This window comes from Carlito syrichta, unplaced genomic scaffold (genome assembly GCF_000164805.1).
Source record: "Carlito syrichta isolate Samal-C Ts95f unplaced genomic scaffold, Tarsius_syrichta-2.0.1 Scaffold302567, whole genome shotgun sequence".
Taxonomy (NCBI): Eukaryota; Metazoa; Chordata; class Mammalia; order Primates; family Tarsiidae; genus Carlito; species Carlito syrichta.
Genome location: NW_007246663.1, coordinates 141,594 through 163,301, shown reverse-complemented (window position 1 = coordinate 163,301; position 21,708 = coordinate 141,594). Strand labels below are relative to the sequence as shown.

The 21,708-nt window shown below is 35.7% G+C and overlaps 1 protein-coding gene across 1 annotated transcript in view; it reads right to left on the bottom strand.

Annotated features, from left to right (window-relative positions):
- SLC15A5 (solute carrier family 15 member 5) overlaps positions 1 to 18,305 on the bottom strand; it is a 91,205-nt gene extending 72,900 nt beyond the window's left edge. The window contains exons 1-3 of the mRNA XM_008056886.1: positions 17,945 to 18,305; positions 12,971 to 13,193; positions 1,914 to 2,083 (exon numbers count right to left, since the gene is read on the bottom strand). Coding sequence (XP_008055077.1) covers positions 1,914 to 2,083; positions 12,971 to 13,193; positions 17,945 to 18,305 — 754 coding nt within the window. The remainder of the gene's footprint in view (positions 1 to 1,913; positions 2,084 to 12,970; positions 13,194 to 17,944) is intronic.
- Between the last annotated feature and the right edge of the window lie 3,403 nt (positions 18,306 to 21,708).

Below are 21,708 nucleotides of genomic sequence, written 5' to 3'. Positions count from 1 at the left end.
CTGACAAAGGCCTAACATCTAGGATCTACAAGGAACTCAAATGTGCTGAAAGGAAAAAAACAAACAGCCCCTTTAAAAAGTGGACAAAAGACATGAATAGACTCTTCCCAGAAGAAGATATACGGGCAGCCAACAGACACAGAAAAAGCACTCAGCCTCACTCATCATCAGAGAAATGCAAATCAAAACCACATTGAGATACCACCTAACCCCAGTAAGAATGGCCATCATTAATAAAACAAACAACAACAGATGCTGGCGAGGATATGGAGAAAAAGGAACGCTTCTACACTGCTGGTGGGAATGCAAGCTCGCACCTCTTTGGAAGACAGTGTGGAGATTTCTGAAAGAACTAGAAATTGACCTTCCATATGACTCAACAATTCTCCTATTGGGAATATACCCAGAGGAACTCAAGTCGTTCTACAAAAAAGATACCTGCAACGTATGTTTGTTGCAGCTCTATTCACAATAGCAAAAACAGGAACCAACCACATTGCCCATCGAAGTCAGACTGGATAAAGAAAATGTGGTACATATACACAATGGAATATTATGCAGCCATAAAGAGGGATAAATATGTGGACTTTGCAGCAACTTGGATGGATTTGGAGTTGATCATATTCAATGATCTATCACAGAAACAAAGAACAGAGTACCATATGTTCCCACTTATAAGCGGACCTTGAACAATTATACTATAAGAAAGCGTTTGGCAGTAGTGGGAAATTGTCAGAGAAGGGGGGTGAGGTTGGCAGTTGAGGGAAACTGCTAGGGGAGGGAGAGGCATACCTCATCAACAAAGGTACCTGCATAATCAATGTTTGTATACCTAACCCTGAATTGTACCCCACATCTTTATAATAATAAAAAAAGAAATAAAATAAATGTTCAGATTTTCATAAAAATAAAGATAAAATGCATGGGGAATGTATATGCTATAGAAAAAATATATGGTTTAAGGGACACATCTGACATTTGGCATGTAGGAAGCTTATTTTGATTTGATTTGAACAAACTATAAAAAGAAAAAAAATTAATTAAAAATGGAAACAATCAGGGAGTTTTTAACAGAGACCAGATATTTAATGGAGTTAAGAAATTATTTCTGGCTGGACATGGTGGCTCGTGCCTATAATCCCAGCACTTTGGGAGGGCGGGGTGAGAGGATTGCCTGAGCCCATGGGTTCAAGACCAGTCTGGGCAACTTGGCGAGACCTCATCTCTACAGTAAATTAAAAAAAAAATTTTAGCCAGGTGTGGTGGTGCGTGCCTGTAGTTCCAGCTACTTGGAAGGCTGAGGTGGATCACCTGAGCCTAGCAGACCGAGGCTGTGGTGACCATGAGTGTGCCACTGCACTCCAGCCTGGGTAACAGAGTGAGACTCCAACTCAAAAAATAAAAATAAATAAAGAAAAAAGAAAAAACAAATTTTTCAAACACATGTGTATATGTGTGTATGAGAGAATAACATCGTGATTATGTTTTTAAAAGTTATTTCACTTTTATGTATATATACTCACATGTATAAATATATTACCATATGTCAATAAATACATTAATGAAATGCTCTAATATTTAGTGTTTGCTTCAAAATTACCACAGTGCTTGCAGGAAAAGTGAGTGAAGATGAGTTGATAATTGCTGAAGCTGAGAGCTACATAGGTGAGGTTCACATGTTTCTTTTCTGCTTTTGTTTATGCTTAAAATATTCCATTACTAAAACTTTCTCAGCAAGCGAAAAATAAAAGGGGCTAGAGAGTATAGACCCTGTTGCTGTGAAGGATAGCAATTGTCAGAATCTTCAAATTCTCTGAGTTGAACGAAACGTTATAGGGGACCAAAGTGGAAAGAGATTTGTCAAAGAACAATACAAACAACAAAAAAATTAATGTGAAGTATAATTTACTTACATTTTTCTGGCTGATAAATCAGGTTATGGGACATCATATGAAGAGTTATCAGAGTCATAAGTGTAGACATAAAAGGAATAAGTAAAACAAGGGCCCAGGTCCCTGAGTACTGGATGTAAGATATTCCCAGAAAGACAACAGTTGAATTTAGGTTCATGAGCCAAAAAAACCTGGAGTATATAGACAGAAATAAAAATATCACTGAGTTGCTTTAGATAATAATTGCTAATTTTAATGCTTTTATTACAATGCAAGTTATGAAATGGTGACATGTTAGTGGAATCCAATTTTGCAAATATTGTGGATCAGATTTAAGAAGTATATCTACATCATCCATGTCTAATCAGTTTCATTATCTTTGTTTAATTCTTGTTTAGAATAAATGCCAAAAAAATGTGCTCTCTTTTATCTAAACCAGAGGCTGAGAAACTTTTTCCTTAAAGGACCAAATAGATAATACATATTTTAGACTTTGCAGGTCATACAGTCTCTGCAGTATTGTGATGTTAAAGAAGCCATAGACAATACTAATCATTCAAATACCCCAATGGACCTGGAAAAGGTTAAATGCTTAAAGAGTTAAATCTTCCTATATATTCCAGTTTTCAAAGAATAGGAAAACACATCTCAGGAACATCTGGGTTATACCTAGAGTAGGAATTAACCCAAACAGGTGAGCAACATTTGAATAAAATCTCCATTTTCTTTTTCCAGTTATTAGTATCACAAATAGGTATTTGCCCCAGTAGTCTGGTTTTCAAGCTCTGGGAAAAATAATCTCTCCTCTCAACCTTTCATTGGGTCTAAATCTTGCTTTTAGAATCCCACTGTGAAGAAGGGATCTTAACATTCGCTTCAAAATATTATTGGGGTAGAATTAAATACAGTAAAATTTACTCACTTAAGCATATAGTTCTCTCCATACACACACACACACACACACACACACACACATACTACATATGTGTATATATATGAGTTTTGGTGTTTTAGTTGTGCAAACACCAACAAATTTAAGTTTGGTAAGGGCTTACCTATTAGATCAGGCTCACCAAGTATTATTGCTGCTTTGATTAACTCAGAGTTATCTGATTAGAGATCTTAATTACTTCAGCAACATTCCTTCGACTTTGTCATATGACATAATCAGGGGAATGAAGTTAGTTGAACCCCGTTTTGCAAATATTGTTTATTCAATTTCTTAATAAGCAAGTATACTTAATAATAAGTCTCAAGTCTAATCAATTTTATTATCTTTGTTTCATTCCTATTTAAAGTAGATACCCCTTCATCTTTGCCACATTCTATTGATTAGAATCACGTCACAGGTTGTGCCCACACTCAGGGGATGGTTCTATACAAGAACGCGATCCACTGGAGATCATCCTATGACATGTCCACCACATCTTCTAATTGATACTTTTCTTTTTTCCTTCCCTTCCCTTCCTTTCCTTTTCATTTTTCTTTTCCTTTTAAGTAAAAGAAGTAAAGAAGTCAAGTCAACAGGTAAAACTGGCTATGGGAAAGGGATGTTGAAAGTTTGAGAAGAAATAAATAGTTTAGAAATAGCTATCTAGAAGGAGAAGGAGAGAAATTGACTGGATATTGTGTACTTGCTGGGCAATGGAAAGGGGTCATGTTGGCCATGAACTTAATGTGAACATAGTCAACATAATTTTCATTTTCCTCCAGACTTGTTTGGCTGTATGAGAACAATAATGGAATAGATAGAGAGTTGAATGTTAACCAGGATTGTTTTGATCATCAACACAGCGAGGGCTGAGGGAGAAAAGAATCAAGGATATGGAATTAGATTAATTAATTGAAGACCAGCCCTACCATGTGCTGCTTGAGGGCAGAGGCTCTACTCCCTGCTGGGCCCAGCTGACACCACCTAGAAGGGTAAATCAGTGCACTGCTAGTTTTTGCTGGGTAAGAGTTGAAATATAAGCTCCTTACTTGGTCCCACACCACCACCTCAGCTGGGAATCAGAATGTTCTTGCCTGCTTATACTGGTGAGTTATATGTAAAATATTAGATTTTTGCTTATTTCTGCTAAAACTATGGAACCTCTGGTGTGGAGGAGGGCAGGTTTTTCACAGTATTTGGCTGGAGAAGAACAGATATTGTCAAAAAGGTTTTATCCTATGTAAGTCTACATTTTTCCTAGTACTTTGCCTAAGGGGAGCAGGCTTTTCTTGGCGTGTCCTCTTCCCTGTCACACTTCAACTCTCCTCCCCATCTGTGCCATGCGGCTCTAGGTCTTAGGCTTCTCCCTTGATAACAAAAAGAAAACCCAGGAAACTAATTACTGCTTTCCCTCAAGTTCCAAAGTCCCTAGGCATAGTCTGTCCACCATTCAGAATCTTCCTATGTTTGTTGTATTATGTTGAGGTTTTTTTAGATGTAAGACAGATTAGCTAGAAGAAATTGGACTACTCTTTTTTGGGCCAATATTGATAATCTTCCATGTTTTTAAAATATTGGGTAGTTTTCCTTCCCATTATTTATTTGTCAAAGGTCATCATATATTCTGGATTCATGTCTTCTGTGAGATATGTGTTCTACAAATGTTTTCTCACAATTTGTGGCTTGCCTTTTCATTTTCTCAAGGATGTTTTTTGATAAGCAAAAGTTTTTAATTTTAACACATTTCAATTTGTCAATTTTTGAATCTTTTATTGTTTTATGTTTTTTATGTCCTGTGTAATGAATACTTTTTAAACCTATGTTGCAAGTATTGTTCCCTATGCTCTTTTTAAAATTAGTGTTGTGATTTTGGATCTTATTGACCTTGTGGTCAATAATTCAATTTGAATTAATTTTTCAGTAGGATGTCATTGGTAATTTCTTTTCTTTATGGATATTCAATTATTGTAGCACAATTTTTTGAAGAAATCTTTTCCTCATTGATTTTTTGACACATTTGTTGAAAACTAACTGACCATAAAAATATCGGTCTTTTTTCTGACTCTCAGTTCTGTGCCACTAATCTATCCTTATGCCAATACCATAGTGTCTTGATACCTATCACTCTCTTTTTTCTTAAAGAGAGCTTTATTGAGATATAATTGAAATACAATAAATTGTGTATATTTAATGTGTATGATTTGATAAGTTTCAAATATATATACACACATGAAATCATTGCTACATTCAAGATAATGACCAGATCTGTCACTTCTAAAATTTTGCTGTCCTGTTGTCCCTTCTCACAACCTTTTCCCCTTCTTCAGGCAACCACTAATCTTTTTTTTGTCACTATAAATAAGTTTGCAATTCATAGGTTAAAAAAATGAATTGAATTATTCTTATCTTTTTATCTGACTTCTTTAACTGAGCATAATGATTTTGAGATTCATCTCTGCTAGTGTATCTGTCAGTAGTTTAGTCCTCTTTCTTGCCAAGTAGTATTCTTTTATGTAAATATACCACTATTCATTTATCCAGTTATTTCTTGATAGATATTTTTCCATTTTATAGCAACTACACATAATGCTACTATGAATATTCATGTACAAATCTTTGGACATAGATATTAATTTCTCTTGGGCAAAAACATAGGAGCGGAATGACTGAGTGATATGGTAGATGTATATTTAACATTTTAAGAAATTGCCAAAGGGCTATTAAATAGTTATAACATTTTACGTTACCACCATATATGTATGAGAGTTCTAATCCTTCCACATCTTGGCCAACACCTATTATAGCAGGTGTGTGTTGGTATCTCATTGTGGTTTTATTTTGCATTTCGCTAATGACTAAATGATATTGAACATCTCTTCATGTGCTTATTGACCATCTACATATCTTTGGTGAAGTCTCTGTTCAAACCTTTTGCCCATTAAAAAAATTGTTTTTGTTTTATTATTATTTTAAGCATTCTTTAAATATCCTAGATACAAGTCCTTTATCCATTATGTGATTTGCAAATATTTTCCCCAGTCTGTGACTTGTCTTTTCATTCTCTTAACAGTGTCATTTGAAGACCAGAAACTCTTAATTTTGATGAAGTCCAGTTATTAATTTTTTTCTTTTGTGGATCATGTTTATAGAGTTGTTTCTCAGATTTCTGTGTCTAACCCAAAGTCATAAAAGTTTTTTCCCTGTCTTTCAGAGAAGAAATCTGAAACCTGGAGAACTGAAGTGACTGACTTATCCAGATTTACACAGCTGTGTCGTTGCAGTGCCACGAGCAGAAGTCATCATCCTGGTGCAGCCTCTAAGAAGGGGCCAAGTGGGCTAAATGTCCTTTAATACTTTTTTCCAGGTCTTTGTAGTTATCAGCTATTAATCTGGGATTTACATATGAAATTATCTTTCACTCATTTCTCTCATCATGTTTCATATATCATTAACTGTAAATACTATCCATCCTCTTTGGAAGAGTGGTCAAAGACATGTGTTTGAGTCACAACTATCTCTACAAAAAATAAAAAAATTAGCCAGGCCATGGTTGCATGTACCTGTAGTCTCAGCTACTCAGAAGACTTAGGTAGGAGAGTGCTTTAGACTAAGAGTTGGAGGCTGCTGTGAGCTATGATTGTGCCATTGCACTCCAGCCTGGGTGATGGAGTGAGACCCTATCTCCAAAAGGAAAGGAAAGAAAAGAAATATACTCATCACAGTGTAGGTGAGGTACATAGTTAAAATTTTCTAAGACAACTGGATAGAGTCCCTAGGCTGAGCCCCAGGATATTCTTTGATGCTGTTGCAAACTGTATGCTTGAATTGTGGCTGCAGCAACTAAGAGAAGCTGGAGCTGAAAGCACTGTTATAGTTTTTCAACCTTTAGGAAACTCTTTTAAAAATGTTAAGCATTGTTGAGAAGATCCAAGAAGACACTGTGTGACTCTTCAGTATACTACATAATGATGTAAACTGAATAGCTCTAAAGAGGGTCAAGGAAAATTATAATTATGCCAAGACTTAAATCTTGTGCAAGGTAGTAGAAACCAAAGAATTACAGTGCTGAATATCTATCTCTAGGAAAAGATTTCACATAAAGAACTAAATGTATTTTAACAAATGCCATCCGGACTATTTGATTGTGTAATTTTCTGAAAGAATTACCTAGTACAGACATGTTTTATATATGTCTTTGTTGATCCATGCACAGGACAAGCCATAGATAATTAAGGGTGAAATTGTATATGTATCATCTGGAAAAAAAATAAAAGAAATAAAAATCCATAGTCTTCAAACTCACCATTAAGATTCCTTTAATCTCATAGCTCACTAGCAAATTGAATATATAAAGCACCTCTCACACTGAAAGTCAGAGAGCAAAGCACTAAAGCAAAACAAATACCAGTGATTAAGGAAAATTGAAAGCAGCAGTAAAAGTATGCTTCTTTAGTCTACTTAAATACAGACTGGGAACAGCAAATAACTGGGAGTATATATAAATGGTAATTTTTTTTTTGTCTTCATGATCCTATGGTATTGAATACAAATAAGGAAAAAATCTTATTGCTGAAAAACTGAGCAATCCTTTTGAAATTATTTGTTTTAAATATTCACTTAATCTATTTAGTAACAATTTTAAAGTTACTCAAGTATTTTGTCATTTCTTAGATTGACCAAAATTTTTTTTTTTGAGTCAAAGTCTTATTCTGTTGCCCAGTCTGGAGTGTAGCAGCACGATTACAGTTCACCACAACTTTCACCTCTGGGGCTTAGGCGATCCTTCCACCTCAGCATCCCGAGTAGCTGAGGGTATAGGTACACACCACCATGCCTGGCTACTTAATTTTTATTTTTTGTAGACATGAGGTCTTGCTATGTTGCCTTGGCTGGTGGTCTTGAACTCCTGGCTGAAGCAATTCTCTTGACTTAGTCTTTCAAAGTGTTGGGATTACACGTGTGAGCCACCATGCCTAGCCTACACTGACCAATTTTGACATACTTCATGTTTATTTTAAGTTATTTCAAGATAAACTGTTTAAAATAACCTTTTAAAATGTATTAGAGGCAAAGGCAAACTTTCTTCAAGTTTCAGGTCTTCAGTAGTGGACAATTTAAAGACTCTAGTGAAAGTATTTTATTCTGCACTGAACAATATAGAAATAATTCACCAGGGGATTTGTGACTCCAATGGAATAAATCTGAACTGTTTTAAATAGTCAAAGAAGCAATGAAGCAAAATACTTGTGAGCTGATTTTATTGTGGATGGCTGTTGTCAATCATTGCTTCTTTTAGCTTAACCATTGACCCACTGAAGTACTTCAAAGAGTATTCTGACAGCCATGTATTTGGAGAAGGAGTAAATAGAAATTGTATAGCTTTTTCTTTTTATCTGTAAATTTTTTTTCAGTAGAGCTGCTAAAGAAAACCAGTTTAATAAAAGATTGATTTTGGCAACTACACAGCAGTATTAAAGAAGGTATATTTTTAAAGAAGAAATTTGGGGAGCTGCTTCATTCACTTTCTGGATCTTTTCCTCCCTCCCTCTCTCACATTTTAAACTTGCTTTCATTCCTCTTCTCTTCTTATTCTCCCCCCCTTTTTTAACCAACACCTCGATTTTAGCAGTTATTTTTGTGTATCATTTTCTTATTTCCTGCATTTAGGATCTTTGAAATACCACATGTCTTAGAGTTTAGTTTATAGATAAAAATAAGACCTGACTCACGTAACTTTCAAACTTAAAAGAGACCAAGAAGGGCTTAGAAAAAAGTAGGAAGCCACATAAGCAATAAGAAATTTAAGAAAATTTCTTTTTTTCCCTATTCTTTGTTTTCCACAGTTATATATGTTTGGAAAGGAATTCTGAGTGTATTTCTTGAAAGCTTACAATTTTGGCAAAGGTTAAGAAGGAGGTGCTCATTGTTTTCGGGTGAAAGGGTGATATATGTTAAACATGGCTAGAGTCACCAGTGCAAGTAGAATTTTGGAAACCCTGGTGACTTTTTTGAAGCTATTTACAGGCTATTGCTGCTTGGTGTGTGATTCAGAAAATATTTTGAGTATTAATGAGATTATTTCACAAAGTTTTTTGATTTTGTTGGCTGAAAGGTACCTTACAAATTGTTATTTTACTATTGAAGATTCAATTTAGATATACATTTTGTTTCTCTTCTCACAATTATGTAGATTTTCTCAATAAGGTAGCTTTCCAAGAGTAGTGAAAATTACTATAAATCATCAAAAATTTCCAAAGCAGCCTGGCACATAGTAGGTGTGTTCAATCAATGTTCCATTCAATTTCTTTCCAAAGTCTTTGCTAGGCTGAGTTTGAAATCTTCTTTCGTTATGGCTTTGGAATCGTTTTCAAAATTTGCTTGATCTTCTATGTTACCTAAAGTATGTGGTATGATCTGAATGTTTGTGCCCCCCCTCCATATGTCGAAATAGTAACCCCCAGTTAGGAGGGGGTTAATAATTAGGAGGTGGAGTCTTTGGGAAGTAGGGTTTTTGATCATGGAGATAGAGTCTTCCTAAAAGGGATTCGTTCCCTTGTAAAAGAGGTCCCAGAGAGATTCTTGCCCCTTCCACTATGTGAAGACACACCCAGAAGCCAGCAGCCTGCAATTGGAAATAGGGTCCTTACCATGCCTACACTCTGATCTCAGAACTCCAGCCTCTAGAACTTTTGAAAAATAAGTTTCTATTGTTTATAAGTCACCCAATCTGTGGCAATATGTTATAGCAACCCTCTCTAATAGACTACTACAGTACTTGGTTTAAAATGTACATTTTCTACCGGTTCTCCCAGGAAATTCTGATCCAGGAGGTTTGAAGTGAGGCCTGGGAAACACTTTTAACAAGGCCCTTAAGTGATAATTAAAATCAGCAACACTGCTTTAGAACAGTGATTCGCAACTCTGACTACTTGGGCAGTTCAAGAAAAAATCCTGGTCCCTGGATTCTACCTTGAACCAGTGTTATTAGAACCTCTGGTGGCAGGGTCCAGACATCAGTACTTTCTAAAAAAAGAATCCTCAAGTGGGTTTAGTGTACATTTAGGATGGACAATCACTGCTCTCAATGCTCTGGAGAATAATAAAACAGCTTCTGAAAAAGTCCTGTGGGATAATACATTTTTACCTCTAGTGTTTCCCTAAGAAAAAAGATATTTAATTTGAGTAACTAACTATTAAAATCAGAACATTTTAGTATGAGACAGATATGTAGAGTCCATTCTAGTACCACATATTCAAAATGTCTGTGATGGAATAAATGATTCTCTAGATTTTTTCAAGAACTTTACCAATATTCTATTTGGGCTCTTAATCATGTATAATTTACTCTAGTAACCTCTTAGCAACAGACTGTGATATGCAGATAGGATTCAAATTATCAGGTGAAGTAAGTAGAGAAACATGGAAGCAAGATTTGAGGTTAATTGTGGTAGAATTTAAAATTATGGACATAAACAGACTTAATTATCCACCTTCTTTTTGCTTTCAGAAGAGAATCTGCATAGATGTATTTACCTAGATAATCTCCAATGTCGTTATTCTTAATTGTCTACCTTAGACTTTGGAATATGTTGAAAGGGTAGGTTCTGTTCTGGATAATGGCACAAGGCTGTTGGCAGATTATTATGCCTCTTGATTTCAGGGAGTTCAGCTTTATTTTTTTCAATGAGGTGCATAGTTGAGGAAGATCCAATACCAGATGGTAATGTTGGCTGGGAGTGGTTTTCTCACCTACATTTGGCAGCTTTACTCGGAAGTGGTGCTTTTAGTGCCTGAGACTTTCAGTCTATGCTACTTAACATGATCATTGGGAAACTTTAGGTGGTATAGATGCAATGACATATCTCATTAAAGGTCCTGTAACTATGAACATCTGACATCTGTGCTGAAAATGGGACTGAATGCAGCCTTCAAATGGTATGTTGTTTTTTAAAGGCACTGCTGAAGTCCGTTATACTTATCAGGCTTATAATTTTTATAAGGCATTTTTTACTTGGAGAAATAGATTATGAGTCAATCAAATGATCTCCTCTTAAAATGGATTCCCCCTTTCCCAACATTTAGACAATGGTTTTAGCTGGTAACCTATTCATCACTTAGCAATAATAATAATAACTACCATAATTTGAATACCTACAATATGCTAGGATACTTTGTGTATAAGCAATATAGTAACCCTCCAATGTAGTCTCATTTTGTAGATGAGGAACCTGGAGCTCTGAAAGGTTAAGGAACTTGCCAAAGACCATAAAACTCTTAAGTGACAGAACCAAGATTCTGCCAGCTGTCTGGATGCCCAGTGGGGTCTCTGTCCATCTTGCCACCAACCCTTGCAGTGTGTACAGGAATAGAATCAGCATTCATTTCTATAAACTGCAATAAGTTAAGTGAATGTTTTTAAAAGTTGGCCTGTAGTTTCATATTTAAAATAAAAATAAAAGCTAAAACAACCAAATCCAGCCTTCAAGGAGATTGCCATCCAGATAGTTTTAAAGACTAACACCCACCCTGATTCTTTGTATACATTTCGATATGCTTTAACTTTAGATTTTTAAACCACTGCATGGTTGTTTTTTTATTAGAGATTTTAATAAAATTAGAAAAATATTTTTTAGAAATCTATATGTGTTCATTCTAATTTGAGAAGTCTGGCATCTCACAGCTGCAGAAATTCATTTTCACCCCATTCTTTATCCCCCTTCCCAAAGCCCTAAAGCACAAACCTATTGGGAGTCCCGTCTGTTTCCCAAAGGAAATATTTCATTCATATAATGTCTCCTTTGTAATCAACACTGAGAAATGTCACTTTGATTAAACACAACTCTGAATGACTAAGACCACAGTACAATAAATTCTCCAGAGCTATCTTTCAGAACAACTGATTGCTCTCCAGTCTTAATCCTCCAGAGTCTTATTTAATCAAAATGATGTTGCTAATTAAGGATTAAAACCTCCGAATAGAATAAAAAAGAAGGATTTTTCTTTTTCCTTTGGGCAGGTCAAGGAGGCAGAATTTGCTGTAAGGAAGTAAAGAGTCCCTTCCATCTTTGGTAACATTGCATTGTTCTCTGACATTAGGACTTAATCCAAAATAGGGCTGAGTGCTTTGTAATATTAATATAATTGGAGAAAGAAAAAAAGAAAGAAAGAAAAGAAAAAGGAAAAAAGGGAGGGAGGGAGAGAAAAAGAAAAGAAGAACCACTTAGGATAACTAAATATTCCTAGGCAATATTTATGATAAAATTAGACAACGTATCTCACATCTAACATCCGCTGATGAATAACACCACAGAAATTTTTTACTAAATGCTGAACTGCACTCTTTGAAAATCTAAAGATTACTCTTTTCCTTGAATTTATATTTAGTAATATAAGTTGGTTCCTTAAACAACAAACTAATAAACTGTGTAAGAACTCACTAGAAGAGACAATGATTCACAGAAAAGCAGTTTGATTTTTATGGAATATAAACTCTTTTAGATGTTGGAGGTGAACTGGATGAGAAACAGGGATACTAGTCTACGTTTTAATAAATTGTAAAGTATTTTTCATCTTTTCCATCTTATTTCTGCATTGGTCTGTAAATGTCCCTGCCAAATTAGTCTATTACAATATAGACATAACTAATAATAACAGTTACTTGTTTTGGATCACCTACTATGTGCCAAGTTCTTTGCCAGCAATATACATATCATTACCTCTAATAAAACCCAAGGAGAGGTCTTATTATCCCCCTTTGGAAATGAATAAACGGAAGTAGAGAATAAATGACTCAGTCAAGATCAGTCAGCTTGTGCTAAGGGGAGTTGAGTCTTCCACCCAGGCCTGTTTGATTCCGAAGCCACATCTATTCAACATGACAAGCCACTTCACATCTTTTTACTTGGAGAATAAATTTACCAACATGTCTAGGGAAGGTGCTGGTAAACTATCTTAGTCTTTATCTGATTTATAAGCTCCCGTGACCACTGACTGAATCACCATCTCAGATGTCGTCACATCAACACTTCCTCACTTAACCAGCTCTGTTATTGACAAAGACTGAATAACTACTACCTGAAAGGGATCGGAAAGCAAACAATGAGAAATATCATTATCCTTTTTTTCCCTCCTAATCGGTGCTACATACCAGTTAAAAAAAGACATTCCTTTCTCTGTTCCATACTCCTGAAGGCTGAAAGCTCCCAGTGGACAAACAATGGCTTTTATTCCTCCCATGCCAAGGCAGATGGTCAAGAGCGCTACGTAAAACAGCCAATGTTGTTCCTTTTTCAGAATGTTGTTAATCACATAGAAGTGGCCCAGATAGACATCATCCGATGGAAAAGCAACCACAGATAACAAAGCAGTACCTATAGGTGGGGAAAAAAGAATAAATATAGCATAGAACAACTGATTCACCAAATCGTATAATCAGTAAAATTTTTTCTCTGATAGCAGCATCATGTGACGATCTTATTGAAATATTTATGTTACTCATTACAATTTTGGGAGCAACTTGATTTTTCTTTCTTTTTTTTATTTTTCTTTTTTGTTATTGTTGTTGAGACAGGGTCTTACTCACCTAGGCTGGAGTGCAGTGGCACAATCATGGCTCACCACAGCCTGGAACTCCTAGACTCATGTGATCCTTCAAATTTTCTTATCCTTTATCCCCTATTTTTTAATGTCTTTGAGAATTTTCTCAATTTTATCTTCCAATCACTCTCACTCTCTTGCTTTCTAATTTCTGCCATCATGCTTTTGATTTCTTTCTTTCCTTTTACTTTTTGAGTCAGGGTCTCACTCTGTCACCCAGGTTAGAGTGCAGTGGCACAACTCACCGCAGCTGTGAACTCCTGGGCTCAAGCAGTCTTCCTACCTCAGCTTCCCAAGTAGCTGGGACACAGGTGCATGCCACCACATCCGGCAAATTTTAATTTTTTTTTTATATTGACAAGGTCTTGCTATGTTGTTCTTAGGCTGGTCTTGACTCCTGACCTCAAGGAAATCATGAACTTACTTAAACTATCTTTCTTGAAGGATGTATAAGCAAATCATTTCCATTTCAACAAAGTTAAAACAATTCAGAAATGCATTATGTAAAAAGTCCAGCTGTTTGTATTCCTACCCACAGAGAAAACCACTGTTAACAAAGATTTATTCTTAATCAATAGTGATAGGAAGTACGTTGATATAAGAAGGCTGTTAAGTAAAAAATTTTAAGAACATTATTATGTTAGAGGAGAATGTAGACTCTTTTCCTACTTGCTTTCTCCTTTTTATGCCTTTTTCTCTTATTTCTCATGCAACTGAATGGAGCCTTCTTTGCCACACACAGAGGTGAGAAGGCTGGGGAGGGAGGAAGGAGTGTGAGCTAGTGATGCCATAGAAATTGAAAGGGCAGAGGATGTAAAATGACAAAGAAGGGTTGATTATTTTTCTCACTTCCACCTCGCAGGGACCACACTTGATAACTTTCCTTGTCTAATAAAAATTATGATATAATTCTATGCTTTTGCTAAGTACGCTATATTTTGCAAAACATTTTCACATTCTGTATTGTTTCATCTTGGAAAAACTTTGTGATATCAATGGATAGATTTTCTTATTTCAGTTTTTCAAAAAAAAAAGTAAGACAGACAGAAACAGGTTCAGTGAGGTTAAGTGACTTGCCTGGTGTTACAGAGTAACCCAGATGTAATCTTCCTTTTCTTGGACTTCCTTCTGTCAAGTTGTCAAATAATCAATTTTTTTTGAAATAACATTTTTCCCCATCAGGTTATGAAAGCAATACATTCTTACCTCAGAAAATTTGAAAAATATAGGAAAGCACCCAGAATAATACAAAAGTCTCATAATCTCATAACCCAGTGATAATCTTTGCCATATATTTTATGTTTATGAATACAATTTACCTAAATTGAATCTACATTATTGATTCTTTTTAACATAACCAAATAACTGGAACTATTTTTGATATTTTTATGCTTTTCAACAAAATTTCTTTTTTTTTTTTGAGTCAGAGTCTCGTTCTGTCACTCAGGTTGGTGTGCAGTGCCATGTTTATGGCCACTGCAACCTCAACCTGCTGGGCTCAGGTAATCCTTCTGCCTTATCCTTTCAAGTAGCTGGACCCTATAGTCATGTACCACCATGCCCAGCTAATTTTTTTGATTTATTGTAGAGATGAGGTCTCTCCATGTTTCTCAGGCTGGTCTCGAACCCCTGAGCTCAGGCAATTCTCTCGCCTTGGCCTCCCAAAGTGCTGGGATTACAAGCGTGAGTCACTGCTCCTGGTAGTTCAATATGATATCTAATGATGTGGGATACTGACCATAATTTGTTTTCAAATTGTGAAAGAATATTGCAAAAATACCTTGACATATAATTTTTTGTGTACATTTTTGATTATTTCCTTAGCTCCTGTTCTTAACCAAAGGCATTCATATTTTTATGCTTTCCAATGCCACTGACAAATGTTCTTTAGCAATATAACAACTTAATTTCCTACCATCATTGTATGATATGGCCTTCATCAATATTAGTTACCATCATATTTTTTTTTGTCTTGCTGATTTGATTAGTGAAAATTGGCTCCTTCATATTAGTTTTTTTCTTTATTCTTTTGACATTAAAATTTTTGGTATGAAGTTTTTGAAAAGTTGCTTCATATGTTTAGTGTTCTCAGTAAGACTATCAGTTCCTTATCGATAAAAATTGGGCCTAATGTTTCCATCTCCCCACAGAGGCTTTCACAATGTGAAGAATATATGCATTCAACAGTTTTTTGGCAGCAGATTCACTTGCCGTGAGGTAGGCCCTTTAATCATTAGGTTTGAATTCCCCCCCCCCAAGGTTAGCCAGATATAGATCTAACTATTCTTTCTCTACAACTCAGTCCTCTCCCCTGGAAGTGTGATGGGAGGCCTGGCTAAGCTAAAGATTATCCGGAGAAGATGGGCAGGGAAATTGTTTTACATAGTGATCTTTAACCTTAGTAAGGAAAAGCCACTTTTATATGGTACCTTTATGTAAGTTAGAAATGTACTTTATCTCCATCTTTTGAGAAAATGTCATAATATGCTGATTTTTAAAAAAACTTTATTTCCATCTGCTGTAACTTGATGTAATAAAATACAAATCTATGACATATATAATAAAAGTCTCCTCTTTGATGTGTGCTTCTGTATTTTACAAAATCAGCACACCTGTATTTGGTGGCTCTGTATAAGCACCATGATGTATCATATCAAGTTCTTATATACTGAATTAAGAAATTTAGATTTTATGTTTTAAATAGTAGTGCATATGTGCGTGCTTGTGTATGTGTATTTTTCAGGAAGTCATGGTTGTTGGTAAAATGGTCTATGAACTGGAGACTGATTTATAAGCACATCATAATAGTGAAGAAAAAGAAAGCTACATTTTTGAGTGAATGTAGCTGTTCAGACAAAAGAGATATTTTTGATAGTACCTCTGATATTCAGTGACTGGCTAGAATTTGATGGCGGCTGTTAGTGGGAGATACAAGAAAATAATCTTTAATGAGGAAATGAATGGCTATGTCGTTGACTTAGGTTTTTGTTTGCTAAATTTCAAAGTTGCGATTTCTGTCTTGGTCTGATGACTTTCCCTGGAATTTATAATGATAGGAATTACCTTGTTAAACAAGAAGTTACCAAATGTTATTGTTGTGGCCTTTTACCAAGGTAAGCAGAGTAAATTAGTCAGGTGTTTGCTTAAATGTCTTCTTATCAGAAAGCATTCCCTGATACCAAGTAGCAACTCCATCACTGTCTATTCCATCCTGTCCCTTCACCCAGCTTTATTTTTCAACCTAACACTTATTGCCACCTGACATCATATCTATTAACTTGTTTATTTTCTCTCTCTCTGCACCAGAAAGTCAGCTTCATCAGCATCTACTTTCTTCTCTGTTGCATTCTGAGACTCTGTAACAATGCCTGGGATAAGGCAGTCAATAAGAAATATTTGTTGAATGTTCAATGATTATTTGCTGTGGAGCAACTTAGTTTTTAATTAACAGACCTCCAGCATCTAAGTTTACAGGTTTGAATCACACGCTAATGGATTATCTGAATGACAATTTACCACCTGCCTGAAATTGTGTGATATATCTGAACTCTATCCATCCCTTCCTCTTTCACCCCCCACCAACATGCATTTCCACTACACTTCTCATTGTTGGTAAACAGCATGCTACCCTTCTAAGTTCCTCAACTCAGAAACTCGGAGTTAACTTATGTTTCCTCATCGTATTTGTACCTTTATTTAGTTGCCACCTGTTCTCTCCTGAATTGGCACTTCCCTATAGCTTAGACCATCATCCTGAGATTTCCTGGTCACTATGGTTGTCCAATCTGTTAATTGAACAAAAGCTTTTCTTAATTGTTATTTTCATAATATCTTCAGCCTTCTTGTTGTCTAAGAAGAAGTCAAACTTTTTAGCCTAAAATTCTAGACTATTTATCAACTTGGCCACTATTCCTTACCAAACTATCTTGATATTTCCAGTTCTTGCAGTTACTTAATATATATGTATATATTTACTTTTTCTTTCTAAAGAAGCAGAGCAGTGTTTGCATTTACTCATTTTTAAAGTTTATAACCATAGTTATCACATAAAAGTCATGTTTTTGTATGCAATCTTAATTACCATATGACTAATTTAAAGACCACCTTTTGATAAAAACATTTTTCAATTATTCTATATGAACTTCAAAAAACTTTTTAGCACATTTCATCTTATTGTGAAGCAAATAACTTTCATGTTTCACAGGAAATTTGTCACAAATTTGGACTTGGGGTTAAAAAGGGGAAATGAGGGCATTCTAAAACATACAGAAACTAGACATGTAAAACATAATTATTGTAGAATATAATAAGTGCAATGGTATAGGTATCAAAGCATTCTCTAACACACAAACACTTACTAGAATTCCTCAACTAATACAGATAATGAAATAACTTGAAACAACATTCTTACTTCATTTATCACATTTTATGCTACGAGCAGGGTGAGAATAATATAAACTAAAAATTCTAACAAAAATCTATTCAATTAAGTTGCAAAACAATCCAGTCAGTAGAGGGCACTCACCAAGAAAATGTAGAAATAAGCAAATATATACCAGTTTGTTTCTTCTCAAATAGACATCAGCAAGCCATCCAGCAAACACAGGGGTAAGTATTGAAGTTCCAATAAAACACAAGTTCAAAATGGCTGCCTGGTCATTGCGATAGTCAAGCTTGACAGTGCAAAAGGGGATCATGTTGCAGACGACTTCAAAGAAAGTGAATCTCTCACACAAATCCACCAGAAGCAGATAGATTCCAACTTGAATGTTTTTCACAGAGTATGGTGAAGAGAAATAATCAATATGTCTTATAGTTTTTTCTTTCTCAATGCTGTGATTTAAGTGTACTTTTTCATCGGTTATTGTAAAGTCTGTAACAGACATGACTATCCTCCTTGAATACAACTTATGTTAGTGGTTTGAACTTGGTGATTTTCGCCCCCACCTCTCTGATGAAAAAAATAAGTAAGATCATTGCTTTGAATTTCACATCTCCTTGCTACAATTTCATAAGGTTTTTTACACATTAATGTTGTTCATTTGGATGATCCAGAAACACAGGAAGGAAGGAGACCTGAGTATTTAAACACTCATAGTAGTTCAGTATAGCCAAATCTGATTTGTTTGTTTAATTACTTAGAGACTAAATTAGGTTCTTCCTCCAAAATTATATTGAATTACATGAATTCAGTTGCATATGTGTGGAGACTCATCTGCCTCATACTGATAAAGGTTTAAATACTGAGGCAGGAGACACAGTTTTTCAGGAGAATTTGAGCACTAGATCAAGAAATAATTTGAGTCTAATAATTTCTGATACTTTAATTAAACAAGCCAGAACAGTACCAAGAGATAAAGCGTAAAAGGAAATCTGTTTTGAGGGGGCAGGATACCTTATCATTATTACATTTCTTGTTATTTTTGGTTGGAATTCTGATAAGAAAGTTAATTAGGTAACAAAAATGCTAGTACATTTAGGTAACAAGCAGAGTTTACAAGAAAGTAATTTAAGTGCACTAATGAAAGGAGAAAATATTAAACAAAACCCTGCTTCCTTTAAGTTGACCTCATGCTTGTAGAACAGCCTCTCAGAGGAAATCAGAATCAAAAGGTGCTATTTGACTCCCTTATTATTAATCAGTAGCCAGGGATACAGCAACCAGCCTACACATGCTTTGGGGAATATTAGATCTGGTATCACCCTGACCCTCTAGCTGGTGGACAGATGTTAGCATTCTATTTTGAAAAGCAGGAGGGCCAATTAAGCTTAAAAAGAAGCAACGAAAGAGAACACCTTAACATTTAGTGGTGTAGCTGCAAGGACACAGGAAGACAAGGGACTGGAACTATCGGGTCAAAGTCATAAGAGTTCTACACATGAGTAAAGGAAGGTTATTTTCATACTGGTGTCAAAACCAAAAGACTGATAAGAACTTCTGACTCTGATCCTATCTTTTTGTCCTGAGAAACTGGATACAAAACACTTTGTTTCCACCCCTTCTAATAGTTTCATGTAGTGGTAGCTATTTGTGTCTGCTCAGCATTGCATATTGCCTCTTTGGTAACAATGCCCTGTTTTTCCTTTGTGTAGAATGACTATGCAATTTATTATTCAAATTTGAACGCTTTTGTGAATAAAGAGTAGCGTTATTTAAAGTTATTTCTCAAAACAAACAAAAAACAAATAAAAACAAAACAAAAAACAGGTATAAACTGGGACTGTCCTGGACACACTCTAGTATATAGTCACTCTACCTTTAGGGAATAACTCATTTATTGCCAGAGATAATGGTGAGGCTGTTAATCAGGATATACCTTTTCTTCTGTCCGAGAGTGTCAATGCATGGGCCTAAGATAATCCTTTCACTTTTTTCTTCTGAAAAAAATTTTGTTTTTATTTTTAGTTGGAGTCTCACTCTGTCACCCAGACTGGAGTCTCACTCTGTCACCCAGACTGGAGTGCAGTGGCTCCTGGCCACCGCAGCCTCGCCTGCTGGGCTCTGGCGATCGTTCTGCCTCAGCCTTCCCAGTAGCCGGAATTACAGGCATGAGCTACCACACCCGGTTGATTTTTTGATTTATGGTAGAGATGAGGTCTTGCTGCCCAGGCGGGTCTCGAATCCGCGGGCTCAGGCAATCCACTCACCTCAGCCTCCCAAAGGCGCGGGATTACAGGCTGAGCCACCGAGCCCGGCTTGAAATTTTAATTATGAGTAGAGTGACTCAAGAATGGACATGGTGAAGGCTGAGTTATTCAGATGGCAGAACCCCAGAGGCACTGCCCATTAGACACTGATGTAGAAATCGGTACATCCCTGGTTCTAATCCTTTAGGAGGCGTAATTAGTTTTTCCTTCTGTAAAAGGTCTCAAATCATTCCAACCATTTTTTTGTTAGTCACATTTGGCTTCTGTTGCTTACAAAGAACCCTAAATACTTTACTTTTTTGTTTGCTGCAAGGAAAATTTGTTCCCTAGCTACTGGTTGATCTATTCAGCCCCTGACAAAGTGCTCCTACAATGTCATTTCCCAAGTTGGGTGGTGCTGCCCCTACCCAGGGTCTGATGATAATCATGTGTGAATTTTTTGGCTCCTCTCTGTATTCTTGTTCCAAGCATGTCACAGGTGATGAAAACCTGTGATTTGAGGATAGTTGAGTCAGTAAGAGCAGCAGCATTTGCCTTTTTGAAGGGGATATTCGGTAAACCTCGAAGAGAGTAATCTACTCAGAAAGAGTTTATTTTGGCTATCTGTAGGAGGAGAAGTCTGACTTTAATATTGTAATAAGAACAAGATAATTAGCCAAAGGACATTTACTGAAATAAAAGTCAGTAGAACTGAGGTATATTCCTGCCCCTGTATCATTTAAGGCAAATTCCTTTTTGTCTATAAACCCATACCTAACTGCAAAATACAAAGAGTAAAGCCTACCTCAGAAGATCATTTCTGGTTTTAAAAAAAATGACTGATAAAATGTCAAGGTTTGTATGTGGAAATGCCTTTGTTATTACTTGTCCCTCTATTCCTGCCTTTTTAAAAGCTACTTTAAGCAATGAAGCATACAGCAATGTCATGAGACCATTTCCAAATTCCAGTTTGCACAAAAGTCAGATGTTAGGAGGGCTAGTTATGCAGAACAGAGTCAAAGCAATGGGAAAACATCTTCTTTGTATTTGACACTTGCCTACTAGTTATGAATAACAAGTTCAGAATGAACTCAAAGGACAAGTAGCAATTCCCCTTGAGAATAATACTTGGCAGGGAATATTGAATGTCATCACTTTTACCAACAAACTTGAGCCCTAGAGTGGGGATTTGCATATACGTTAGTTTTCTGCAACCCATTCCCCACCGCAAGCCAGGATTGTTCTCTGTTCCCTGCCTCCCTTCTCTGTACCAAATTGATATTTTCCCCCATTATAGAAGCAGTATACACAATGTATGTAAATGGATACAATTTAGAAAATACATCAAAATAGAAGAAAAACCAATGAAAATTTCTGGACCATTCCTTTGGATGTTTCTACCCCCCATGACTATTTTTTATTAGTAGGTTTTAAATATTTAAATTGTATAATTATAGACAATTATTGTAGAATATATTTTCTATCCCATTTATAGGTACTGTTATAAGCATTTTAGCATTGCATTATAAACTCTTTGTAAACTTTTTTTATGGTTGTGTTAATAGATGCATAGTTTCCTTAAATTTTCTTCATTATTGATTAGTTGTATTTGTCTCAGATCAGTTACAAGCCACTCTTTCTCTAACTTTTGATCATGAACCT